General features: G+C 45.3%; 2 protein-coding genes across 2 annotated transcripts in view; one reads left to right on the plus strand and one right to left on the minus strand.

Moving 5' to 3' along the window:
- Nucleotides 1-10,942, minus strand: part of Cfap52 (cilia and flagella associated protein 52) — a 37,257-nt gene extending 26,315 nt beyond the window's left edge. The window contains exons 1-4 of the mRNA XM_028869387.2: nucleotides 10,815-10,942; nucleotides 4,754-4,953; nucleotides 4,267-4,403; nucleotides 535-663 (exon numbers count right to left, since the gene is read on the minus strand). Coding sequence (XP_028725220.1) covers nucleotides 535-663; nucleotides 4,267-4,403; nucleotides 4,754-4,953; nucleotides 10,815-10,884 — 536 coding nt within the window. The 5' untranslated portion in view covers nucleotides 10,885-10,942. The remainder of the gene's footprint in view (nucleotides 1-534; nucleotides 664-4,266; nucleotides 4,404-4,753; nucleotides 4,954-10,814) is intronic.
- A 779-nt stretch (nucleotides 10,943-11,721) lies between these two features.
- Stx8 (syntaxin 8) overlaps nucleotides 11,722-20,746 on the plus strand; it is a 247,999-nt gene continuing 238,974 nt past the window's right edge. Inside the window, exons 1-3 of the mRNA XM_028869388.2 lie at nucleotides 11,722-11,796; nucleotides 16,328-16,427; nucleotides 20,332-20,426. Of these exons, the coding sequence (XP_028725221.1) occupies nucleotides 11,780-11,796; nucleotides 16,328-16,427; nucleotides 20,332-20,426 (212 nt within the window). The 5' untranslated portion in view covers nucleotides 11,722-11,779. The remainder of the gene's footprint in view (nucleotides 11,797-16,327; nucleotides 16,428-20,331; nucleotides 20,427-20,746) is intronic.

Below are 20,746 nucleotides of genomic sequence, written 5' to 3' on the forward strand. Positions count from 1 at the left end.
AGGAAGTGAATCCAAGCAATTGTGCAAGTTACTTGGCAAGCATGGATTAGTCATCATGTCTTTTCAACGACAAAAATAATCCTAAGAAGGGTTCAGGGCCAGTGAGGTGGCTACTTGAATAAAGGAGCTTGTGGCCAAGCCTGAGTTCAATCCTCACATCCTATGTGATGGAAGGGAAGAACTGATTCCCACGAGTTGTCCTTTGACCTCCATATACTTGCTGAGGCACATCCATGGACACACACATACACACAATATGTAAATAAATGGAATAAAATATTTTTTTAAAGAAGCTTTTAACCATTCCGTGGAATCTTTCCAGTAGAACCCAACAGCATTTTCAAAGAAACCTAATGAAAATACATCCGGCTGAAAGGATTTTTTCAGTGCTTACAAAAATTACAATGTAAAGTATTTGTCCAGGGGCTCAAGACACATCCTTTCCCCATCTCCACCCCCAGAACCGGCACACGCATGTTTTCTGGGCAGGTGGCATGGTCGTCTGAGTCTGACATTCTCACCGCACAGACTTACTTCCCAGCTGTGACAAACATCTCATCCTGGCACCGAGAGAAGATCACGTTGGTGGCGTTGCCGACATTGAGGCCTGCCGCGGGGCTGCCACAAATGGCATCTCTCTTGGCTACGCTCCAAACCACCACACTGCCAAACAAGAAGGGGGAAGACACCAACAGGGCAAATCAGATTTTCCTAGTGAACAACTGTCCTAACGGTTCTAGAAAGAAAAAGAACAAAACAGACCGGTCCTGCTGAGGGGACACTTGGCCTCTCCCTCCCCACCCCCAAGCCCCTCCTCAATGCTTACACTGCTCCCTGGGAGGCTAACGTGATGCTTTAAAAGCATTGAAGGGACATTATTCTGGGCCTGGAAGCCAGTGAACCGACCCATCAATCAAGGCATTTCAGATGCACAAGCATCCCAGTGGATCAAGTATCCATCTCATGTAAACATCTTCCTTGGGGCTGGCGACATGGTTCCGGGGTTAAAAGCACTTGCTGCTCTCCCAAAGGACAGCAGTTTGGTTCCCAGCACCCACATCATGTGTCTTACAACCTCCTGTCATTCACTCTGTAGGATCTGAGAGGGAGGGCCTCTTCTTAAACAAACAAATGAAGAACCTTTTCTCCCCCCAGGCTGTGAGATGGTTCAGGGGGGATGGTGCTTGCTCACAAGCCTCCCAGGCTGACCTGAATTCAATGTGTGGGACCCACATGGGGAAAGGAGAATATGGACAAGTTGTTCTCTGATGTCCACATGTGCGCTGTGGCACACAGAAAGACAGATTAGACAGACAGACATAGCTCTCGATTTTAAAATCTTTAAAAATCTTGAAAAGCCCACAATATTGATTTGCTAGGTCTTCATAGAGGTGCTCTGGGAAGCCTCTCTCCTGTATACTACCCCACCTCCAGTGTGGACGTCAGGTCCAATAAAGGCTTCTCCTGCCTTGAGGAAGTGTTCTAGCAAATAAAAAGAAGAAAATGTAGCCGGGCGGTGGTGGCGCACGCCTTTAATCCCAGCACTCGGGAGGCAGAGCCAGGCGGATCTCTGTGAGTTCGAGGCCAGCCTGGGCTACCAAGTGAGTTCCAGGAAAGGCGCAAAGCTACACAAGAGAAACCCTGTCTCGAAAAACCAAAAAAAGAAAAAAAGAAGAAGAAAATGTAAAGGCGACTGTAATTAAGACGATATAAGGTGGTGTTTCCAAACTCAAAGATGCACGGGAACCAGAATCAACCAGACAGTCAGTGATCTGATTTGATCCGTACACCATTTGCATATAGTGAATTGTTCCACAACTAATCTTGTTTATTTATTTATTTATTTATTTATTTATTTATTTATTTTTGAGACAGGATCTCCCTATGTATGTAACCTTGGCTGGCCTGGAACTCACAAAGATCCACCTGCCTCCACCTCCAAGTGCTAGGATTAAAGGTGTATGGCGGTATGCTTGCAATTTCTAATTTTTGTTGTTGTTTTTTTCTGAGACAGGGTTTCTCTGTGAAGCAGTCCTGGCTGTTCTGGAACTCACAGAAATCTGCTTGCCTCTAGCCTCCCGAGTGCTGGGATTAAAGGTGTGCTCCACCACCACCCAGCTGCAATTTCTAAATTTTTAAAAAATATTTATTACAAAAAAACATTTAACCCAGGCCAGCTGGACCTCATTCCTGGGGTATCTGACTCAGGCAGCCTGAGGGAAAAAAGCTGGGATTTTGCTTTCCTCACAGGTTCCCACAATGCCGGGATCACATTTTGAGAAGCACGACTCTATGGTGACATTTCCATCTTCCTGGATATAATCATACAGCTCAGTCCTAAGCTGAGGAGTATTTGTAAGAGAATACCAAGAATGTTGAGTAAAGGAAGGGGAATTGTGTCAAGTATTTGAGTTGAAATATTTAAAGCAAATGTTACCGGCCTTTGTCAGTGCGAAAGAGGGCCGGCATGCATGTTCCGATTTTCTGCATATGGAATGTGTTGTTATTATACATGTCTTGAAATCCAGGTATAACAACAGATTACCAGCAACAAGGAAGAGGAAGTGATGTAAAAACTATAGGTTCTTTTTCCCAGTGGGCACTGATGGGTGTCGTGTAATGTGGAAAAGGCAAAGGGTAATCCCTTTACAAGTTAAACTAGATGATGAACCAGAGAACAGAGATACTAAAATTAGGTGCCTCCTTCTGTAATTCCAGATGTTGAGAGCTGGACACAGGAGGCCTAGAAGATCATGGTCATCCCCATCAGCTACATACCAAATTTGAGGCCAGCCTGGGCTACATGGATCCTGTCTTAAGCAAGACAAACCCAAATGCTTCATACTCAAAAGAAATGTTAATGCATTTCCACACAGAAGCATATATGTATATATGTTCACAGCACTATGAATTATTAATAATTATTATATAATCATTAATGCCTTAAAAGTGGCCATGCGAGCTGGAGGTGGTGTGCTAGAACATGTTCTTAGCATGTTTCAGGCCCTGGGTTCAACCCTTAGCATACACACATACACATACACACACACACACACACACACACACACACACGAAATAATTCAAAAGTCCATCAATTGTTGCATGGATAACGAAAGTGTGCTTTATCCATACAATATAATTTGAACATTATTTATACTGATAGCATGTCACAAATGGGCAAGCCTTGGGAACACTGAACTTAGGGAAAGGCCCATATACTTGACAGCTGCGGAAATATACCTGGTAGATGCTACACAAATCATATATTATTCTCTAACACCTATGTTCTTTAACATGTAAAAAGGAGTATGTATTTCATTGGTTGTCCTTCCCAATTTAATGCTATCTTTTTTTTTTTTTCTGCATAGTTCAGGCCTGCCTGAGAATGATGTTTTTTGATGCACCTATATTTCTTCCAGTTTCTCTTTATTTATGTTCTCTGTCAGACATCACTGAGTCCAGCCAAGGGCAAAGATCATGACTTGTGGGGCAAGGCCAAAATATCACCTCTAGAGTCACCAGTCTGTGTCCCAGCACTGCCCCTTATCCACTAGTGACCTCACTTGCTCAATTGTCATTGGGCACCAATGGCTTCCATTCTAAAGAATAGGTCTGAGGCTCAGACGAGCTATTGCAGTTAAAGTTCTTAGCACACACTCGTCTCACAGTACGTACTCAAAGCACAAAGTATCAAAGACTCAAAATCTTTGATAATGACTGTTATCATGGCTGTGGTCATGATGTCTTTGACGGCATTGATCTTTGAATATAGGTACACACAGCATCATCCAGGAAGGTTTTATGACTCCTAGAGCCCAGACTAATCAAGTCAGTCTCTCTGGAGCTGGGCCCTGGCAGCAGGGAGCTGGCCAGGTGATGTCCACTTGGCAGCAGAGATGAGGACCACTCTTCTAAGTGACTTTTTCTCATGGCCTTTCATATACAACCACACCCTCAGATGTGGATAGACCAACAGAGGACATGGGAAGGGCTAAAATACTTGATATCTGTAGCACCTGGTAGAAAGCATGTAAGTAGCTAGGCAGTGGTGGCGCACGCCTTTAATCCCAGTGTTTGGGGCAGAAGCAGGCAGATCTCTGTGAATTCAAGGCCAGCCTGGTCTACAGAGTGAGTTCCAGGACAGCCAAGGCTACATAGAGGAAAACTATCTAAAACTAAGCAAAACAAAACACTCCTCCACCTAAAAAAAAAAAAAAATCAATAAAAGGAAGAAAGAAAGCCATGTAAGTAGGTCTCATTCATTACCTTCCATCATCTGGGCCTCCAAGTGAAACCAGGTACAAATCATTGGGCGAAAAGCTCAGGGCTTCAATTTTACCCTTGTGCAGTGAGAGCCTAGCAATCAGCTCTCTCTTCTTATAGTCCCACAGAATGATGTCTGCCTGAGAGGCAAGAATACAACGTCAGATCCTAGACAGGCTTTAGGAGAACCTCTCTTGGTGAGACACACTCAATAATGCCACTCCCCTGTATCAGACCATGCGGTGGAAACATGACAGACAGCACCAAGGCAGAAGCAGATTTCAGCTAAGGGTTTGCCGTCACAAGCCGTGGCGTCTGGTGCAAAGACACCAGGGTCTTTTAGGAGCAGCTTGATGGGCTGAAAACAAGAGACCGCAAGGGATGACAGAAGGGCGCGTGGGCACATGGAGCTAGGAAGCCCAAGTCCGGCAGCTCTTCTAAAGAGGCACCTCTAAAGAAACGTCCAGTGAATTCTCTCCATCTCATTCACCTTGAACCCCATGAAAGTGACTTGTCCAGAGGCGATATAATCTCCTTTCTTGGAGATGGCCAGACAGGAGACATTGTTACCATGGCCGTGTAGGAATTTCTGCTCATTACTATTTATTGCCTGGATGAGGATAGTGCAGCCCAGGGGATAGATCAGGTGCTCCTGGTCAGGGTGGCATTTGAGACCGCTGGGAACGTGTCCTAGAAGAGATTAAAAATAACTGTAACCAGGTGAAGATGCGGCTGGTGGTTTTGTTTTGCTTTTATCACAGGACAAAAGAGAACACTTTTGAAATAAACCTTAATCCAACTGAAGCAAATATGGAGTAATAGGTACTTTTATTCCATGGACAAGGAAACTGGTGTAGCCCGGCTCTCCTCAGACTTTGATGTGCATAAAACTCCCCAGGGGGCCGGTTAAAATGATTCCAGTTTCAGGTCTGGAGTGAGCGACGATGCTTCATTTCCAGCCAGCATACAAGGGATGCTGATGTTGTCTGGAAACCTCGCCTTGGACAGCAACGCCCTGCGGCAGGTTCCCTAATCCTGAGAAGCATGGGTGTGTAAGACACAGGTAGCTTGTTAGAGGATGGCCTATAGACACAGGGAGAATGTGAGTACTTAAAGCAAACATTTGAAGACCCAAGTTTTGCTTATTTCACTTATTATAATGTCCTCCAGGCTTATTCATCGCTATGCAAATGGCATGATGCCCCTCTTTTAAAAGGCTGAATAGCATTATAGTATGTCCGTGTGCATCTCACATTTTCTTTATCATCCATCTGTTGATGGACGTTTGGGCCATTCCTATATCTTGGCTACTGTACACAAGGATGCAATGAACATGGAGGTTTAGATATCACTTCAAAATGCAGATTTTTATTTCTTTTGGGGTATTTACCCTATACTGGATAGTTTTATGTCAACTTGGCACAAGCTATAGTCACTTGAGAGGAGGGAACCTCAACTGAAAAATTCCTCCACAATATCAAGCTGTAGGCAAGCCTATAGAAGATTTTCTTAATTAGTGATTGATGGGCGAGGGCCCAGCTCATTGTGGGTGGTGCCATCCCTAGGCTGGTGGACCTGGGTTCTGGAAGAAAGCAGACTGAGCAAGCCACGTGGAACAAGAAAGCAGCACCCCTCCATGGCTTCTGCATCAGCTCCTGCCTCCAGGTTCCTGCCATGCTTGAGTTCCTGTTCTGACTTCCTTCAATGATGAACAATGATGTGGAAGTGTAAGCAGAATAAACCCTTTCCTTGCCAAGTTGCTTTTTGATCATGGTGTTTCATCGCAGCAATGATAACTCAGAAGTGGTATTGCTAGAACATATGGCAGCACTGTTTCTCTCTCTCTCTCTCTCTCTCTCTCTCTCTCTCTCTCTTTCTCTCTCTCTCTCTCTCTCTTTATTTTTTTAAGACAGGGTCTTACTATGTAGTTCCTGGGTGGCTTGGAACTTGGATATGTAGATCAGGCTGGCCTTAAACTCCCCGGGAGCCACTTTGGCCTCCCCACGGCTGGGATTAAAGGTATGTGCCCCCATGCCTGGATCCTTTTTTATGAAGTTCTTATGAAAGTAAAGTTAGTGTCTTTCATCTATTCCTACTAAAACTATAAATTTTGCTCCTAATTTCAAGCTCTTTATAAACATTCATATGGCTACCCATACGGTAAAGGTAAAATAAGATTGCTATTTCACACTACACATGAATAACACCTTCCATTCCAAGTGGATCAAAGATCTAAATGTGAAAAACAGGACCTAATGTTTACACAGATGTAGGAAATGTACAAAAGACAGCGAAGGTTGATTATTTATCCAGTTGTGTTTAAATCTGTTATGTCTAGCTACAAAAGGCAAATGAAAAGCCCAAACCAGAAGAGATTTATAATATACAGAGATTATAAGGGTTTCTCAGTTAATATACAAAGAGCTTCTACAAAGCAATAAGAAAAACATATATTTCCCAACAACAACAACAACAAAGATGATCAAAGAATATGAATGGGAAGTTCCTAACAAAGGACCTTGAAAATCAATAAGCATGTAAAAGGTAACCTCTTATTTTGAGGTTAGGGTTAAATTGGGGTTAGGGTTAGGGTTGAGGCTAGGGTTGAGGTTGGTGTTAATTCTATGGTTGGGGTTGGAGTTAGTGTTTGAGTAGGTTTTGTTTTGGGGTTAGGATCGGTTTTTTGGGTTAGGGATAGTGTTGGGGTTGAGGTTGAAGTCTGGTGTGTGGTGATTTGAATTAGAATGATCTCCGTAGGTTCCTATATTTGAATGTTTGTTTTCCAGTTGGTGGAACTGTTTAGGAAGGGCTAGGAGGTGTGGTCTTGTTGGAGGGGTGTGGCTTTGTTGAAGAGGATATGTTAATGGGTGTGGGCTTCAAGGTTTTAAAATCTCACTGCCAGACACAGTCTTTTTCTCTCTTTGTCTACTGCTTGTGGATAAGATAGAAACCCTCAGCTACTGCGCCAGTAGCATGCCAGCCTGTCTTGTGCCATTCTCCCTCCTAGCATGGTTATGGACTCACCTTCTGAAACTGCATGCAAGCTCCCAATTAAATGCTTTCTTATATAAGTTGCCTTGGTCATGATGTCTCTTCATATCAATAGAAGGGTAACTAAGACAGAAGTTAGTGCCAGGGAGTGTCATATTGCTGTGACAGGCCTGTTCATGCTGCTTGTTAGGAGAATGTGGACTTTGTGACTTCGTATTAGGGCAGAGGATGAATGCTGTAAGCAGGGCTTCATGGGCCATCCTCTGGAGCACGGAAGACAGTAGCGCTGAGTACAATGTGGACTATGGCGGCCCAGCTCAAGAGGTTTCAGAGGTGAGTAATCTTAGCGAGTGGGCTAGAGACTGTTTTCGTGACATTTTGGCAAAGAATGTTGCTGTTTATTACCCTTGTCCTAAGACTCTTCCAGAGGCCAAAATGAAGAGTCTGGACTAATGTCTAGGAGATTTCAAGACAACTTAGTATTGACTATGTCATGTGGTTATTAGTGGTCACTCTTACACAGATCTATAATGAAAAAGAGAAAGTGGGACAAAAAGAGATACAAAATGTACATGTGAGGAGAAAAAGAGCACCAGGAAAAGTAATGTTGGAGTCAAGTCCTGTGCTCAAGGATTTGAGAAGTTTAAAGACAGACCTGATGCTAAATGGGATAAAGGGAATGGTACCTTCAGGCTAATATCCTACTCAGTTAATCCGCAACTCACGAAAAGAAAAGCTTGTACACCACAAAGGAAAGCATCAACAAGTCACAGCATATGAAAATGTCATGCAAGGTTTCCATCCCAAACAGGCTGCAATGCTGGGCAGCTTCAGCCACCTGGTTCTGGCTTTATCAGTATGAATACAGGAGTAAAGCGGCTGTGGAACCTTCCTCCTTGGCTAAGGAAATCCCCCGAGGCCAGGCATGTGGCAGGGGAGTCCTTGCATGGTGGCCCAGAAAAAGGCCACTTTTTAAAGCCTCGAAAGTGACCCCAAGATGTTAGAGATGCCAGAGCCATGGTATGCCTGCTAAGGAGAAAAGCAAACAGGGCATGGAACCAGTCCAAGAAAGGGGAGAGAGAGAGAGAGAGAGAGAGAGAGAGAGAGAGAGAGAGAGAGAGAGAGAGAGAGAGAGAGAAAGAGAGGAGTTGGAAATTCTAAAAGCCATCTAAGCCCTTTGACAGCAGACACAGAGTCACAAAAGTTGGAGTTAGAACTCCTGGGTTTCAGTCTTGCTTTGGTAGTTCCTTGCCAGGCTCCCTTCACTCCCTCTTGGGATGGTAATGGATACTCTGTGTCATTGGATGTTGGTGCATGCAATTTGCTTTTGATTTTACAGAGGGTCACAGTCAAGAGATTGCCTCGAGGCTCAGAAGAGACTTTGGACTTTTAAAACACTGTTGAGACTGTGAAAGACTGTGGAGACTTCTGGAGTTACACAAAATGCCTATGATATGGCTACCAGGACCATTGGGGCCAAAGAATGGAACATAGTGGCTTGAGTGAAAACGGCCCCATAAGCTCTTATGTTTGAATGCTTGGTCCCTAGTTTGTGGAACAGTTCTTGGAGCATTCAGGAGGTTGGCCTTGTTGAAGAAGATGTGTTACTTAGGGGCAGGTTTTGAGGTTTGAAAGCTCATGCCAGGAACAGTCTCTTTCTCTCTCTGCCTATTGCTTGTGGATAAGATGCAAGCTCTCGGCCACTGCTTCAGCGCCATGCCTGCCTGCCTCCTGCCATTCTCCCCACCATGATGGTCATGGACTCACCCTCTGAAACTATAAGCAAGCCCACAGTTAAATGCTTACTTTTATAAGTTGCCTTGTTCATAGTGTCTCTTAACAGCAATGGAACAGTAACTACGGGATGTACGTCTTTAGTTACAAAGTGTCTTAATTGGGGCTTTTATTGCTGTGAAGAGACACCATGGCAAACATATAAAGAAAAACATTTAATGGAATCTGCTTACAGTTCAGAGGTTTAGTCCATTGTCATCATGGTGGGAAACAGGGCGGCACACAGGCAGACATGGTGCTGGAGAGGTAGCTGAGAGTTCTACATCTGGCCCTGACAGCAGCAGGAAGAGACTGAGACACACTGGGCCTGGTTTGAGCATCTGAAACCTCAAAGCCCACCCCCAGTGACACACTTCCTCCAACAAGGCCACATCTACTCCAGTAAGGCCACACCTCTTAATAGCGCCACTCCCTATGAGCCTATGAGGGCCATTTTCTTTCAAAGCACTACACAGACTTATGATTCTTGGTTGCAAACAAAGAGTGTCAACTCTGGCTAAATAGAGCAGAAAAAAAAATTTCAGGACCAGAAATCAATAGGAAGTGTAAAAAAGTATACATGAAAAGTGGGCAGTGGTAATTGAAAGATTACCACTGGTGGCGGTGCTGGTTACCAACGGAAAAGTCAGGGGCCATGGTCACCACTACCAAAGTTACAAAGAACTTCATTAGAAGGAAGGAGGGGACAGGAGGAAGGAGAGCCAGGCCCTGGGGAGGGAGAGATGGTGGGAGCAGAGCAGGGAGCAGGGAGCAGAGAGGGAACAGAGAGAGAGGGTGGGGGTCCATGCTGGCTTTTTAAGATAGGTATATAGTCGCCAGAGTCTGTTGATGACATGACACAAGACCCCGAGCTGTGCATGTGTGGGAGTGAGGGCAGGATCCTAACAGTAATCATTAATATTCTGATCCACCCTTTGAAATCTCACCCCTTGGTGCTGCCCTGCATCCTGACATAAAAGCCTCATTCTAAGGAAAAACTCCTCTCTCTCTCTCTCTCTCTCTCTCTCTCTCTCTCTCTCTCTCTCTCTCTCTCTCTCTCTCTCTCTCCTCTCTGTCTCTCTCCTCTCTGTCTTCTGCTTTTCCTCTCACTAGGTGCACACTCTGGACCTCTCTCTCTGTCTGCTGTCTGTCTGTCTGTCTTTCTTTCCTATCTTTCTCTTCATCCCTCTATTATAATAAACTCTCCACGTGGATGCAGCGTCTGGACTGTGAATTACTGGCCGCCACTGCAACTGCCCAGGCCACAGCTGCATCTACCCAGCATGTTTCCCTGTACATGCAGGATACCCTTGGGGGTCCCGTTCCTACCACCCCCCACCACCACCCCCTGCACAATAATTCATAGCAGTAATGAGAAAACAAGACCCCACCACAGAACCTAAACTCTGATGATCACAATGATGGGCAGTCAAGGCAACATTTGACACCCACAGTGCATGGCTCCCTCAAGAAGGGAAATTTTGTGTGTGTGTGTGTGTGTGTGTGTGTGTGTGTGTGTGTGAGAGAGAGAGAGAGAGAGAGAGAGAGAGAGAGAGACCCTTATTCATACATCTTACTGAGTTAGGCACATTTGGTTCTGGATGTAGCGCTTTATCTGAGCTGTTATACCCATTCCAATTTCCGAGGCTCAGAAATGAGGCCAAGATCCTCCATCACCCTGGGGCTGGCAGTGCCTGGCTGGGCTGCCACTGTCCCCACTGTCTCTGAGGCGCAACCAAGCCAGCGTCTCACTGTTCCTGAGGTATCATGGATGCTCCAGGTCTCACCATTGAAGCCGATCACAGCCTCCAGCTCCAATTCGGCCACGTCGGTCTCGGGTAAAATTTCTTCTTCCATCGTGGAGAATTTCAGTTCATTGATTCCTCAACGCCAGGGTGCAGCGTCTCCTGGTCGTTATGGTAACTGGCGCACGCATGCGTGCTACGTTTACGCTGGTGCAGAAACCCAGCCCGCTGAGTTCGAGTTGTTTCACACTTTTTTGTAAATGTAGGGAGGGCTTCCTTATTATTATTATTTTTTATTTATTCTAGAAAATTAGGTGGTAGACGAACACTAAATATGCAGGATGAATTCCCTCGTCTCCCGTGTAAACTCTGACTTCTGTCTTACTATAAAATTAAGCCCCTTATGATGATTATTAAAAATAATTAACACAGAGTTGCCTCTGATTGTAGACTGCTATAAACAAAACAAAACATTGAATTGATACCTCCTTGTAAAAGAATTTTTTTAAAAAAAAACCACTTTAAAAGTTTTAGTACAGTATGCAACTATTTTTATGTATGTATGTGTGTTGCTTGTATGTATATTTCCTGCTTCAACCTTCCAAGTGCTGGGCTTTCGGGCGCGAGCTATCACACCCGCCTTGTTTTGTTGTTTTTGAATCAGGAAAAAAAAAAACAAAAACGAAGAACTACGAGAGCCGGGCTCTTGAAGCGCTCCCATCCCTGAGAAAATGTTTTGATTCTGCTCAATAATTTAACCATTTTCCTCGTGTCCGCCAATTCGTGTGAATTAACGAAAATCGATTGTTGCAATCCACTGTCGCCCAAGGATGCGCTTTGGTCGGGGGCGTGGGGCGTGGGTTCTAAAGGTTCCTAAAACACGTTTCATTTTGCAAACTCTGGGCTCGGGTCGCGCACCTTCCGAACTGCGGGGAATGAGCCGCGCGGGCCGCCGTAGTCAGCTGCTGCGAGCAGGAAGTGTCCCAGCTGCGGGCGGAGATTGCACCATGGCCCCGGACCCCTGGTGAGTTGCTGGAGGTGGCAGTAGTGTGCAGTGGGTCTTGGGGGTGGAAGTGGCTCCCAGGGACTCGCACAGACCCTGGCCATAGTTGAACTTGAGGCTGGCGGCTTTTAGGGACTAGCAAAGCGGGTGAGGACCCTCCCCCTGCTTTGGGGACTCAGCCACATCCCGCCTTCCGGGTGCTAACTCGGTGGTCCGAGCGGGATACCGTGACTTGGGGGAGCTGGGACTGAGCAGAATGCAGTATTTCCCCCTCCTTCTGTAGGGGCTTCTCGCCTGTCCTGCTTGTGGATAACTGCGTGTGCAGACTCCCCTGGGGTCCTGTAAAAGTGAAGTAGAAACAACCTTCTTTTGGTAGGATGTCCCTTCCTTCACCCATTAACCCATAGCAAGGGAAGAAACTCAGGTTCAGACTCCATGGTCACCAGCTAGTTAGTAGTTAGCTGGGCATAGGTGTTATGGGCTCTTCACAGAAAGACTTGTAGTAATCTGGGAGGGAAATCTGCGCTTGGGATAGGCATTTTACCCTTTCCTGCGTCAGTAGCATGAAGACGTTTGTCAGCAAGAGCTAGTGCAGAAGTCAGCACCCGATAAAGCCATTTATTCAGCAATGAAGCCCCAAGGACAGAGTGATGAACAGTGTCTTTATACAGGGAACACATTGCTGTGCCGCCTTGATTTTCCCATTTAATAATTTATAAACATTGTATTTCTGTGATGTTCTTGTTGGAGGATATGCCTTATGTTGGTGTTTCTGGTGCAGTTTATAAATGTTTGGTGGCAGACAATTTTGAGTATTGGGAGAGTGGGTATCAAGGTCAAAGTTAGAGTTACCTGGGATCTATGCTATTTGGCCTAGTTGCTGAAATTTTCGTGTTTTTGTTTTTTGTTTTGTTTTGTTTTTTTTTGTCTGTTTGGGCTCCAATGTCTCAGGGAGTCCAGGCTGACCTTAAATTGCTGATCCTCTGGCTTCAGTCTCCTAAGTGGTATGCTTATAGGCCTCTGCCACCATGCCCAGCCCATCGCTGAATTTAACACTTTTTTCCCCCCATCAAGTTTCAACTATTGTCTACACCCCTGGTAGAAAATTTAGAGACTACTAAGTATCTACAGGAAAGAAAATAAATAGCATCTTCATCACTTATCAATGTTAACTTTTTTCAATTCATTTATGGTCTGAATCTGTACCTTGCTTGTATTTTACACAACAGGAAGCATTTCTCCCTATCATTAACTATTTATTTATTTATTTATTATGCATACAGTGTTTTGCCTGCATGTATGCCTGCAAGCCAGAAGAGGGCACGAGATCTCATTGTAGATGGCTGTGAACCACCATGTAGTTGCTGGGAAGTGAACTCAGGACCTCTGGAAGAGCAGCCAGTGCTCTTAACCTCTAAGCCGTCTCTCCAGCCCCTCATTAACTATTCTTAAAAACATGATTTTTACATGCGTGTCAGTACATCATCTGAATGTTCATAACTTATTTCAGTTTTAGCTCAGTGGTAGTAGGGCTTACCATATGCAAGACCTTGAGTTTGGGTCCCTAACAGGACAAGAAAGCTTTCTCCACTTTCAAATGAGAAAGCCGCTGAGTCAAACAATTGAGACGGACAGTAAAAGAGTTCAAATGCTTCAGTGTCTTGGGGTAAAATTCTCCCGGAAGTCTGATCTCATTAGACTACTGGACCAGGCTGTGCAGAAACTAACCTCTGCTAATCTGTCCTGTTTAAATGGACCCTCCCGCCAGAGCTACTTCTTGGCCAGACATGCTTTCTTCGATTAATCTTTGCATGTGCCATGTGCCTTCCTCCGTGGTGTTTAGATTTCACTCCTCCTCCCCATACAGAAATCTGCTTTAGTCTGGAAGTCAGCCCAAGATGCCCTCTTGCGGCCCAGCCCATCTGAGCGCCTCTGACATCAGTAATGTCTTCCACCCACCTCCTAACTCTAGAGGTACTTAATTTAGGTCTCCTATTTGACAGGATTTTGTTATGGATTTTATATGTTTGATCTGCCTTTGCATAGCCAGACTGAAGTTCCTGTCTTCATAGATGATAGTGTGGAGGCAAACAAGGAAAATGTAGGGAATCCAGGGCTAGGACTATTTTCCTTATTACCCCACTGGTTTAAAAATTTATACATATATATTATATATATTAATATGATGTATATATTAACCACCTTCTCTTTTTCATATACACACCTATTCCTGAATATACTGAATGATGCATATTGATGTATACGTTGAGTCTAGGATTGGGGGCTGACCCTGCCACTGAAGGATGGGCTTGTGAAGCTCACAGCATAAAGTCTCTGTATAGAACCTGGAGCCATATCCCGAGCCCAAGCTAGACAACCCCCCACCCCAATGCTGGTGATTGAGCCCTTGCCCAAGCTAGACCCTGATGCTGGTGGTTGAGCCTAATGCCTTGCCCAAGCCAGACCCTGATGCTGGTGATTGAGCCTAATGCCTTGCCCAAGCTAGACCCTGATGCTGGTGATTGAGCCTAATGCCTTGCCCAAGCTAGACCCTGATGCTAGTGATTGAGCCTAGTGCCTTGCCCAAGCTAGACCCTGATGCTAGTGATTGAGCCTAGTGCCTTGCCCAAGCTAGACCCTGATGCTGGTGATTGAGCCTAGTGCCTTGCCTAAGCTAGACCCTGATGCTAGTGATTGAGCCTAGTGCCTTGCCCAAGCTAGACCCTGATGCTGGTGATTGAGCCTAGTGCCTTGCCCAAGCTAGACCCTGGTGCTGGTGATTGAGCCTAGTGCCTTGCCCAAGCTAGGCAAGTGCTTCCCACTGAACTATGCCTTTAAGTTTGAAACAGGTCACTAAATTACTCAAGCTGCCTCAAGTAGACTGACCTTGAAGTTAAGACTCTCATGTCTCAGCCTCAAGTAGCTGGGTTAATAGGCATGTCCACTACTGGAATATTTTAAGGAATAAATTACTTATTTTCTTATGCGTGAAACCGGGACAGTAGGGCAAACAGGAGTTTTCAATATTTTGCAGTGGACGGATCTGGAAAATACATTGTTTATGTGAGCACAAGAGTCCCTGCTTCTTAGGAGCAGACTGGTATAAGAGATGAAATGTGTGTACATACCAGTGTTTTGTGAAAATCAGGAAGTGAAAGTGCTGTAATAAGGAAAACTCTGGGTACTATTGGGTGTTCATTTATTTCTGTTTTAAGTGTATGGGTGTTTTAGCCTGCATGTATACCTCTCTGTGCATCATGCTTGCCTGGTACCCACAGAGGCCAGAAGAGGGAGGGCGTGATACAGCAGTGGACTGCTGCGTGGGTGCTGGGATCGAACCCAGGTCCTCTGGAAGGGCAGCGGTGCTCTAAACCATCCCTCCAGCCCCTCTTTTAGGCCCTCATTTGAATCTTTCAAAGCCCCTAACACTGTTGAGTGGAAAGTGGAAGGCCAGTCAGGGTTCCGAGAGAACTGTGGCAGGGTGAGGCGTCAGCCCCATGTCAGCTAGAGCATTTTGCTGCAGATACACAGTTCCTGCTGTCCCTGTTGCCTGAATTTGCACATCAGTTCTCACCTTGCCTCAGTGTCTCCTGCTCTGAAATAGCACCTCCTTGTCACTGTGTTCCTTCATCTCCCCTGTTTCTTCTCAGCACAAGTCAAACCCACATCTGCTATACCATGCATCTGTTGTAGGCCATTCTCCTTTCACTAGAATGCAGGCTGAAAAACCCCAACTCTGTCCTTTTTGTTTCTTGCTCTTTTGAATCGACAGCGCCTGGAACAAGGTCGGGTTAGGCACAGGCCCTTCAGCAATGTTTGCTGTCTGTCTGACAGAGCAGTGAATGCAGAGCCCAGCCTACTGTTGGAGGCCTGGAATCCTAGCTTTCAGGAAGTGAAAGCAGGAGAATTATGAGTTCAAGGCCAGCCTGGGTTACATAGGGAGATCCCGTTAAAACAAAAACAGAAAAACCCAAATAACATCAAACCAAAGGTACAAATGCAAATGTTTTACTTATGTGGGTAACAGTAAAGTCCTTAAGAGCCCAGATTCTGGGACCAGACACATCTGATTGCTGCTGTCCTTTGTTCCCTCCGAGCAAGTCAGCTCTGCCTCTTTGTACCTGGTTTCCTCCTGTCTAAGCCTGTCGTGTTCCCTGCCCCACACAAGTTCTTGTGTGGATTAACCAAGTTGTCATCAGTGAAGTATTCTGAATGGTGCCTGGTACATAGGAAGCACCATTCAGTACATGCTGCTATTATGAGTCTTTTTTGCTTGCTTGTTTGCTTGCTTGCTTCCTTCCTTCCTCCCTCCCTCCCTCCCTCCCTCCCTCCCTCCCTCCCTCCCTCCCTCCTTCCTTCCTTCCTTCCTTCAGAGATAGGGTCTTATGTAGCCTGGTCTAGAGCTCACAATGTAGACCTGGCTGGCCTTGAACTCACAGAGATCCGCCTGCCTCTGCCTCTGCAGTGCTGGGATTAAAGGCGTGTGCCACCACACCCGGACTTTATTTAAAGAATTTTAAACCTCTTTCTCTTTGTGTGACTTTGATTTCAGGTTCTCCACATACGATTCTACTTGCCAAATTGCCCAAGAAATTGCTGAGAAAATCCAACAACGGAATCAGTGTGAAAGAAGAGGCGAAAAGACACCTAAGGTAACACTGCAGAAGGGTTAATGCGCCTGGGGCACGTGTGTGTGTGTGTGTGTGTGTGTGTGTGTGTGTGTGTGTGTGTTCCTGGGTGTCTGTGTGGGTTTGGAGGCCTGAGGCTGACACTGGTAATTTTCTTCCGTGACTTTCCACCTTGCCTTTTTGAGGCTGGGTCTGCCATTGAACCCGGAGCCCACCGCACCGACAGACTTGGCTAGACTGGCCAGTTCTTCCAGGGGTCTTTTGGTCTCCCTTCCCTTCCAGTGCTGGGGTTACAGCCGCATAGACGCATGCTGCTGTGCCTGGCTGCTGGAGCAATCACAAGTTCCCAGGCTTGTGCAGCAAGCACGTCCCCAAGCCGAGTCCCAGCCCCTCGTATTTTGTTCATGATCACTTCTTATCCAATTGTTTAGGCTGGAGAGGGAGATCTTATCTCAGCAACAAACAGGTTAAACGACAAACCAAAGAAATGACTGCAAGTGTTTTATCATGTATGCAGTATGATATACACGCCCCTTTATTTCGCATACATATCATTTGTCTTATTTTTATTCCCATTTGTAATTCTATTTATTTATGTTTGAGTCAGACTGGCCTGGAACTTGCTGTGTAGTTCAAGCTAATCTTAAACCATGATCCTTCTGTCTTAGTCCCAAAAGCACTGGGATTACAGATGTTTGACATTTCAGGGTAATTTTATGAAATATTACTGAAAAAAAATTGTGTTGTGTCTTAATTATCAATAACAAGATTCCAAATGAATTTTGAATAGATATTTAGTGCATTTATGGCTTAAGGAGGAGAGTTTTGACTTATTTTCTCTTTTGTGTGTGTGTGGGGTAGGTTCTTCGAGACAGGGTTTCCCTGGCTACACAGAGAAAACACTCTCTGTAGATCAGGCTGGCTTCGAACTCACAGAGATCCACCTGCCTCTACCTCCTCAGTGCTGGAATTAAAGGTGTGGGTCACCACCGCTGACTTAGCTTTTTTTTTTGTTTTTTTGTTTCTGGAGACAGGGTTTTTCTGTGTAGTTTTGGTGCCTGTCCTGGATCTCGCTCTGTAGACCAGGCTGGCCTCGAACTCACAGAGATCCACCTGCCTCTGCCTCCCGAGTGCTGGGATCAAAGGTGTGCGCCAACACCACTGACTTGGCTTTTTAAATAATACTTAGTGCTTCCTTTTTATGCCCTCTTGCAGCAGTATTTACGGCATAGTTACCGTGTGCCAAAACCAATCTACATATTGTTTTAGATTTTGTTGGTATTATTTCTATATTTTGTTTTTTAAAAGTTTCATTTAGTTTACTAATTAATTCCCAGGATCTCATTGACACCCAGGCTGGTCTGGAATTCCTGTTGTAGTTCAGGCTGGCCCTGGGCTCCTTACCCTCTTGCCTCCGTCCTCTATGTCCCAAATGCTGGTGTAGTTAGTAGCTGTGAGGTACCATGCCAGGCTTGATCACTGTACTGAAACTGAATTCTTTTACTTTTTTTTTTTTTTATTTTTTTTTGGACACAGGATTTCTCATTGAACCTGGAATCTACCCATCTGAGTAGATTAGGTGGCTAGCAAGCCCCATAAGTCCTCCTGTCCCTACACCCCAGTGCTGGGATTGCCACCACACCTGGCCTCTCACACAGGTGCTTGGGATTCAAACCCAGGTCTTCCTGCTTGTGTGGCAAGCACTCTGCTGACTAAGCCGTCTCCCCAGCCCTAAGCTGATTCTCTTGAACTTTCCAAGTCCATTATTCTCTGTCTGCAAATAATACTCGAATCTCCCTTGAGCCCTTCCACATTTTCTTAGTCTTGTTCCTTTAGTAAGAACTTCTAGATCACAGTTAGATAGACAATAGTGTCTATTCTTAGCTTCTCTTTCTGCTTTATTTTTAATTTCCCCACACTGTATTAATCATATGTTTATTCTATTTTTAGTCATTAACACCATAAGCTTTCTTTTGAGGTTTTCTAGCACTAAACCGTTCTTAACTTGCAAGAATAAATTCTCGTTCCTGGTAGCATCCTGTCCATTTAATGCAGTTCTGAGTCTGCTGATGTTTTAAGAGTCTTTGTCATCCTGGAGTGGGATTGGTGTAAGGTGGGGGGGTTGTCTGTTTGTTTTTCAGTGATTTAAGTCAGTGCTTATGTCTAGGGTTATGTTAGCTAAAGTGTGAACCGGGTTTTGCATTTGTTTTTCTTTGTTCTGGAAGTTTCTGTTTAATTATAACAAAGGAATTTTTCTCTTGATTATCAAAGTTTTTTTTGTTGTTTTTTTTTTGGTATTTCAAGACAGGGTTTCTCTGTGTAGCTTTGCGCCTTTCCTGGAACTCATTTGGTAGCCCAGCTGGCCTGGAACTCACAGAGATCCGCCTGCCTCTGCCTCCCGAGTGCTGGGATTAAAGGAGTGCGCCACCACTGCCCGGCTTGTTTTTTGTTTTTTAAGACAGGGTTTCTCTGTGAAGCCCTGTAGCCCTGGCAAAGATTATTTTCTTACAAAATTTGAAATCTTACTACTAAGAAATGATCACCTTTGGCATTACAATAAATTAATTTCTAGACTATTCTCTTTTTGGTTGACATTTCATTTTATGACGTGATTTAAAATTTTTAAAATTACATTTATTTTTCTCCGTGTGGTGGTATTGTGTTCCCCAAAGTATTGTGTACCTTAATAAACTTGTGTGTGTGTGTGTGTGTGTGTGTGTGTGTGTTATGTGTGGTGTCTTTTTGAAAGAAAGAGTTTGGGAGCTGTGTTACCCAGGCTGCCCCCACCCCATGCTGAAGCCTCCCAAGTAGGGTACAGGTGTAAACTACAGCGCCCAGCTGTTATACTGCTGCTGCTTGTCTTTATTTTTTGAATACATGGAACACTGCTTCCCCTCAGCTCCCCATCAACTCTGTGGGGGGCTCCTTTGGTTTCCTGGGGTGTTGGTCAGGCTTCTCCTGACTGCTGACACCGGACAGGGACAGTGTCTTAACACGGGGACCTTGCTCATCAGAGGAGGGCCTCCTGCCTCTCCCTGAGTTACACACTGCTGCTTTATTGTTGTTGTGTTAAGGCAGGATCTCACTATGTGACCTGGGCTGACCTTGAACTCACTGTGTAGTTCACTATGTGAACTCACATGCTGACCTTGTCCTAGGGATCATCCTGCCTCTCCAGTGCTGGGATTGCAGGCGTACCCCATCATGCCCAGCATAACTGCTGCTTTTAGCAAGCCGCAGTGAAAACAGTGGTGTTCTGCCTTTTTAGTATTCCTCCCATTTCGTCCATGGTCAAATATGTTTCCATTTAGATGGGTACTTTTGTTCTTCACATTTCAAATGTCAGAGAGGGTCTCTCCCCACCTCTTCTTCATCTTTAGAGTCACGGACAGACATTCCCTCTGGGTTTTTAGGATGACTGGAGACAATTCCCTTAGTCCTGGAAGAAGAATCATGCGTGGTTAACATTCCTCTCATGGAAAAAGAGCATGTACTCTCCAGTGTTCACATGAGCTATAAATATACCAGAGTGTTCTGAGACCGGTCAGAACAGTAATAGGACTTGACACCTTGTCATCTGAAGCATGGTTGAGGGAACCGTGGGGTTTTGCTGTTGAGCAAGGACTGAGGGAACACAATTTCCTGCATGGCTCCAGGGTGGATAAAATACAGTATGTGGAAGCTCTGGGGACAGAATTCCAGCTGAGGATGAATGCCAGCTGACAACTTCCATTCCATAGCTGTGTTCCCGTGTGGACCAGGTTGCCTTGGGCAGGTACACTATGGGTACAAGCTCCAGGTGGGTGCCTAGACCAGGAAGCCATTGAGAACTTTACAACCCTGAGCCTGTCCTCCAGGCCTTCCTTCCTAACTTAGCAGATGCTACCCCTCTGGCTGGTGGACTCAGGCTGTGTTCTCTTCTTTGCAGCTTACCCTGACGATCAGAACTTTGTTGAAGAACCTGAAGGTAAAGATCGACACTTTGAAGGACTTACTGCTGAGAGCTGTATCAACACGTCAGATGTATCCATGTAAACGTGTCCACCTTCCCTGGAGTGGGAGGAGGAACAGTCTTATTTAAGAGAGGAAGGAGTCTGGGCCACTCAGAGTTTCCCACAGCTCAAGGAGGACTTGGTCTCCACACTGTTGCCTCTAACCTTGAATTCTGTTGTAAGTGTCTGTTCACTGCTTTCCAGTGACTGTGCTGGCGAGGGGAGACCCACCTAAGGGATGGATTGGTCTGGGTGTAACCCTGACTGGCAGGAAGCTCACGCTCCCGGTCAGTGCTCTGTGTGTAGAGCTGCACACTGCTCTGCTGCCTTGAGTGAGGATGGCTAGCCGCT

This window comes from Peromyscus leucopus, chromosome 8b, assembly GCF_004664715.2.
Source record: "Peromyscus leucopus breed LL Stock chromosome 8b, UCI_PerLeu_2.1, whole genome shotgun sequence".
Lineage (NCBI taxonomy): Eukaryota > Metazoa > Chordata > Mammalia > Rodentia > Cricetidae > Peromyscus > Peromyscus leucopus.